This window comes from Nanorana parkeri, unplaced genomic scaffold, assembly GCF_000935625.1.
Source record: "Nanorana parkeri isolate BGI_ZX_2015 unplaced genomic scaffold, ASM93562v1 scaffold182, whole genome shotgun sequence".
Taxonomy (NCBI): Eukaryota; Metazoa; Chordata; class Amphibia; order Anura; family Dicroglossidae; genus Nanorana; species Nanorana parkeri.
In genome coordinates, this window is record NW_017306450.1 from 926,796 (window position 1) to 933,408 (window position 6,613).

The following is a 6,613-nucleotide window of genomic DNA, read 5'->3' on the forward strand; positions in this document are numbered from 1 at the left end:
TGATGCGGTACCATATCTGTAGTAAAATACTCTATTATTAGAATAGCTTGTATAGTTTTCTCTGGCCTGTTTACATTATACAGCTGCTGAAGATCTATCCCACATCCATCCCTATTCTCCAATACAGAGACATGGAGGTGGTCTCTCTGCCATGCTGACTCACACTTATTATTGTCCAGCTGTAACTGACACAAAAGCTGTCTTCCGGCCTCCCAACCAGAGACTACATACAGGAGCGAGAGATCAAAAGATGTAAACGATACAATATTATAGTACCCATACCAGCCATCCTTGTTCTAAGAGGTTTTATAATGTGGTTGTGGCGTTCGCTCGTTGTTCAGAAATGTAATTATTTTCTTCAACTCTATATTCTATTATTAGGGCTCTTGCACACAAGCGTAGTAAATGACTGATGTATTTACGCAGGATTTCACAAGCAGAGGCTGGCAGAAAAATCTAGTGTAAAAAAAATGGTCCGTAAAGCACTTTGCGTTTACACTGGTATAGATGCATAACTGTCCGTATACAGTGCATCACAAGGGGGTTGCAGCCCACGCCGGGTGACCACGTCAGTAATTTTGGTGTCACCCCCTCTGAAAAGTCGGGCACTCAGTCATGGACCGAGAGTCCAACAGCTGCATGAGAAAGGAAGGGACCCGGGGGGCGTCCCCTCCTCTCTCTGCCAGCGTCCATCAACCGAGATGGCCGCCGGCAATTAAGTCTGCATGATGTCATTACGCTCGTGCATGATGACAGCTCGCGCGTGCGTGATGACGTCCCAGCGGGTGACACCTGCAGGCCGCTCCAGGTGACACCCGGCCTAGGGATGCCTCTGTCTGTATGTCACAGGGGTGGATAAATTTAATATGGAATCCAGGAGCCAGTCTGTCCAATCAAGGAGCCAGTGGGATTTTTTTTTAGGAGCCAGCTTCATTGACACAACTAGGCAAACCCAAAAAGGTGCCGTCTGTCATTTTAAAGAGGCATTGACTACCTCTTCTTCTTCTAGCTCTAAGAATGATTGGTTTACATGTAAATTTACGTGTATATGCATGTACTTGCATTTACACCAGGGCTGGACAAATCCCCTGAGCCAGTTTTCCAATGCACTTTAAAAATGACACCTGTTGCCTATCTTTTGAATTTTTCTTTAGTTGTTGTCAATGGAGCTTGCTCCCACATAAAAACCTGCTGGCTCCTGGATTTGACAGATTGGCTCCTGAATACCATATTAATTCCACCCCTAGTTTACATGCACAGTCACATAAATTACTGCATTCAGACGCAATATTTCTAGCGATGCACCAATATATCGGCCGCCGAAACATATCGACAGAAAATGGCACTTTTGGCTAAATGCAGAAAGTGCCATTTTTGTGCCGATACATCGGCGCACCCCTGCTTTCTTTCCTCCTGGCTGGGCGCTGCTCTGTGTCCCAGCGGACAGTTATCCTGTATATTCTGGGATTCCTCTGCTGCGGTCACGGGAAGTGAAATAAAGCAATGTGTTTTAAAACAGAATTCAAATAATGATGAAGACCTGATACAGTCAGCTGTCAAAGTAACAGTCAGCTGTCAAAGTAGCAGAGAACAGACTTAAGATTTGGCTATCCATGCATGTGGAGGTATATGTATCTGTGGAAGCAGCATTCTATAATATAAAAACAATTTGTAATGTGATTCCAGGCTCTGCAAAAAGAAACCTGCACATTATGAAAAGCCTAAAGCTGATAACAGGCTGATAGCACTTCATGAAGTGCTGGTATTTAGAAGGCATGCATGCTAAAATAGTCTGAATTCCATAATGATTTGTCAGTAGGTAAATGTAGATTATCTTTTTATCATGTGCGTTTTGTTTTTTTCCAAACCTTGACCGTATGCAGTATTAGATATAACTGTGCCACACTACAGGTGTGGGCTGGGCACAGGATGGCATAAAAAAAAGTTATAGCTGCCCCTTTAAGAAAAAGTATTGGTAATTGGTATCGGCGAGTACTAAAAAAAAAGTATCGGTACTCGTACTCAGACCCAAAAAAGTGGTATCGGTGCATCCCTAATATATATATATATATATTAGGGATGCACCGATACCACTTTTTTGGGTCTGAGTACGAGTACCGATACTTTTTTTTTAGTACTCGCCGATACCAATATATATATATTATTATTATATATGTTATTGTTAAATACATGATGGAATGTATGCCTAGTAAGCCCTAGTATGTGTATGTATGCATGTGAGATAGGTACCTTAGATTGTAAGCTCCTTGGGGGCAGGGACTGATGTGAATGTGCAATATGTAAATTGCACATTCTGATGTCAGTGCTAAAAAAATACCAGTAATAATATGTCATTGTATGGCTTTGCCAATATTTTGGTAATAATTCTCTTGTTGGATCCCAGTACGATAAAAACTTTTTTTATCTGGGTCATTAAATAAGTTCAGGAACCCTTTACCTATTCTAGCCAAAAGAAATAGATTAATGGCCCATTCACACAGTAAAACGCAGTGTTAACCGCATGGCTAGTGTCTGCTGCAGTGATATCCGTGAGCCGTAGTCCCTTGCTTTGCTACCACGCAGCGAAGGTCTCCGCACACAACAGCAGTGTACTGTGCTGTGGTGCATTGACCTGCGTTGCCATCCAGTGTGCTGTGTAAAAAAGCACCACACCGCAGGTCATACCTGCATGGCAGTGTAAACGGGGCACATTGTTTTCTGTATGCCCCTTGCAGATACTGCTGAAAAACACAGCTCTCCACACAAGTGTGAATGGGCCCTTAGTTGTGACTTTCACTGTAGTGGAGGAGTGTAGACACCTATGCTTATCAAGTACTGGTTGGCACAATTGTTGACCTCTAGCTCCAATGAGTGCAGGAATGTCTATTCATTAATCAGATTTAGACAATACAACAGTTCATTTCAGAAGCGTAGAGAGTCCTTCTTTTACTGTCATCAAACACAAAATGTCATCATTTATTTCCAGGAGGAGTGCAGGTTTATCTATTAAAGTGATATTAAAGTCAAAAGGGTTTTAAGCGATTTCAAATGCTGATGAAATCACTTACAATGGATGCTGCTTCTTGATGTATAAAAGTTTTAGTTTTCTGTAGAATCAGATGGTCCCCTGAGCACTGGTCCTGACTTCCTGTTTTAAAGTGACTCCTTTCTCAAGCAGAGTGCTATGCAGTCACCCTTGTGTGTGCTAGTAAGCTATGTGTGTTTCCACAAACACACAGGAACAGCAAATCAAGCTACTTCCCTCCCCCTGGCCCCCTCTAACTCCTCCCTTCTCCAAGCTAGTAGACGAACAGTTGCTGGAGTTTGTTCTGTCCCTTGTGATCTTGTACTGGACAGGAAGTTCAGGGAAGCTAAGATGAGAGACTTAGAAGCAGCAGCTGTTTAGAAACATGATGATAGTACGTATTTGGGCAATAATTCTAGGGCCAGTACTTTGGGGTATCTCTAAATTGATGACCTGTGGGGGCTTTTAAAGCGTCTTCTGTGGACTTTTTGGGGTACTGCAGTTTTTCGCCGTTTCACGGACGCACGCAATTTGTAAACTGGGCATGTTGGGTATCGTTTTACTCGTTGTAACCTCATCTTTTATATTTCATTAAAAAAATGGGTATTTTGTTGTGTTTTGGGGCATTTAATTAAATTTTTCACTAAATATTGGGGTTTAATAAGGAGTTGCGCTAATATTGCGTAACAATTTGCAACTACCACCATTATATTGTAAAGGGTATTGGCATTCAGAAAATATATAATGTGTGGGGGTTTTAAGTAATTTTCAGGCCTAAAATGTGGAATATAACATGGGTGCAAAAAATGAAAAAAAAGGCCTCAGTCATTAAGGGGTTAAGAAACGGAAACACTCACAATTGCTTCGATAAATTCCCCCCACTGTGGTTAGAAACATAAGGGCTAGTGTTTATTTCAATGGGGTTACATCCGCGTGGCAATCGCAGAAAAAAGTTACATGTATCTTTTTTTGCCACACATGACGCTCGGGTGGATTTTTTAGTGTTCAGTTGCACGAGCGGAATTGCTGTGGGAAACCACGTGATCTGCCCGGCGCGACTGTAGTGCCATTAGAAAATAATGGCACCGGCAGCGCCATCGACTGTGACCGCACAGCAATCCACGCGGTATCATGCATGATTGTCGTGTGGTCAAGGATCGCCCAGGTGTGAACCTGGCCAAAAATTTAGGAACCTCAAGGGACAAGAAGGCGACTGTCTGATATTAACCCCTTTGTGACTGACGACGTACAGTGTACGTCGCCAGCATCAGGTCTGTTTAAACAGACTCCCGGCGGCGACTCTGTTTAAACTTGTAAAGCCGACTGTTGGCTTTACAATAGAAGCGATTCTGGGGACTCAGCTGTCGCCAGATCGCTTCTGGACGTACCTACGTTCGTCGATCCCCTCCCCGTTCTATGGGACCGGGAGCAATGCAGATTGCATCACTTCCGGTCCCTTGGCTGTCAGTTCTGGGCTCCTAAGGCCCAGCTATAAGCTATTAAAGTGCGATCTGCACTTCAATAGCTTATTTCTAGTGTAAAGGTGACACTTGGGGTCTTTTGGACCCCCAGCATCACCTTAAAGAGGACCTGTCACCACCATCTGCTATTACATGGGGGGGCTTCTAAGCCCCCCTATGTGATAGTAATCAAAGTAAACAAACAACATTTTTTTTTAAATAAATCTAAAAATAATGGAAAACTTTTTTTAAAGTCCCCCGCCCCCGCGAGCACGCACAACGCTGCGTAAACACGCATCGGGTGCGCCTACGTATGAAAGCGACGAACGCGCTACACATGTTGGTTATCGCCGCGCACGCCGGAGTGAGAGCATTAATTCTAGGGCATCTAAATTGATTACCTGTGGGGGCTTTTAAAGCGTCTATGGACTTTTTGGGGTACAGAAGTTTGTCGCCATTTCACGGACGCACACCATTTTTAACTTGGGCATCTATTTACTCGATGTAACCTCATCTTTAATATTGTATTTTAAAAATGGGTATTTTATTGTGTTTTGGGGCATTCAAGTACATTTTACACTAAGTTTTGGGGTTTGATAAGGAGTTGCACTAATATCGTGCAACATACAAGTTTGCAACTGCCAACCTTTTTTTTCTACAGGGTCTTGGCATTCAGAAAATATATAATGTTTGGAGGTTTTTAGTAATTTTCAGGCCTAAAATGTGGAATATAAAGTGGGTGCAAAAAATGGAAAAAAGGTCTGTCCTGAAGGGGTTAAACAGCAGGAGAGTGCAGAGCGCTCATGCAATCACCAGTTGTCAGCATGCCTGGACGAACTTGTCCTTACAGAGACTTTCACAAACCTAACTTTCCCAGCGATCTGCCTCTGCTCGATCACTCCACAAGGACACAATGACAGGATCGCTGACAACTGCAGGGACAACAGCCACCGACTCCTTACCTGGAGCAGGTCTGACATACCTGAGTTTGGGGAGTGGGTTATCTGAAGAATGATCAGGGCGTTTCCCTTACGCTCCCAGACATAGAGAACTACACAACAGCAACACTTACAAGACATCTAAATACACAGACAACAACCAGAAGTGACAACGATCTGCCTACTTACCTTCTCTACAGAGCCTGGCAGCAATCGGTTCATCAGCTTGCACAGCACCACCCCGTCTTTCAGGGAGCATTTTAGAAAGTCCTCTGGGTCACAAATGTTCTTCTTGGGGGAGTTGAGGACCCCCAGAGAGATGAGCCAGGTGACATTCTGCTCCTCCGGATTCATATCGGTGCTGGGCTGTACACGGTTAGCACTGTTGCTTCTTCTACAAGAGCCACATCCGCGATTACATCTGAGCTCTCCTTCCTTTTTCTAGTAACGTCCCCAACTGCTGCACCACCACACACACACTCACACACAACAGGAAGCTGATCATTATGTCAGGCTACAGTCCTCTGTGCTCACACAGACACATGGCTGCAACATCACGGGTGGCTTTCCAATCATTGCTATCACTTGTATCGGCTGATTGTTACATGATCGATTAGCAGTGACGGCTAGGAAGGGCTGGGCTCGTTATCAGATCATACAAATCGGTCATCTGGTGTTATAAGCGATCTGGAACTATATACAAGTATACATGTGTGAGCTAGAGAAGAGGAAGTGGCTCTACATGTTTTATAGGATGTCATTTACATTGTGTTTTCTGCTGCTAGATACAACGGATACAACTCAACTTTGCCCTTTCTTGAAGTTTATTTCAGTCAATCATACAAGAATGCACAGGAGTGTACATTATATATACACAAGTAAGCATGCACAGAAGTGTACATTATATATACACAAGTAAACATGCATAGGAGTGTACATTATGTAAACATGCATAGGAGTATACATTATATATACACAAGTAAACATGCATAGGCGTGTACATTATATATACACAAGTAAGCATGCATAGGAGTGTACATTATATATACACAAGTAAGCATGCATAGGAGTGTACATTATATATACAAGTAAGCATGCATAGGAGTGTACATTATATATACACAAGCATGCATAGGAGTGTACATTATATATACAAGTAAGCATGCATAGGAGTGTACATTATATATACA

General features: G+C 43.0%; 1 protein-coding gene across 2 annotated transcripts in view; it reads right to left on the reverse strand.

The window, feature by feature from the left end:
• The window catches only part of ARHGEF6 (Rac/Cdc42 guanine nucleotide exchange factor 6), an 89,227-nt gene extending 83,450 nt beyond the window's left edge, over window positions 1-5,777 (reverse strand). For both annotated transcript variants that reach the window (XM_018555047.1, XM_018555048.1), the window contains exon 1: window positions 5,613-5,777. In XM_018555047.1, the coding sequence (XP_018410549.1) occupies window positions 5,613-5,777 (165 nt within the window). The remainder of the gene's footprint in view (window positions 1-5,612) is intronic.
• Window positions 5,778-6,613: the final 836 nt, after the last annotated feature.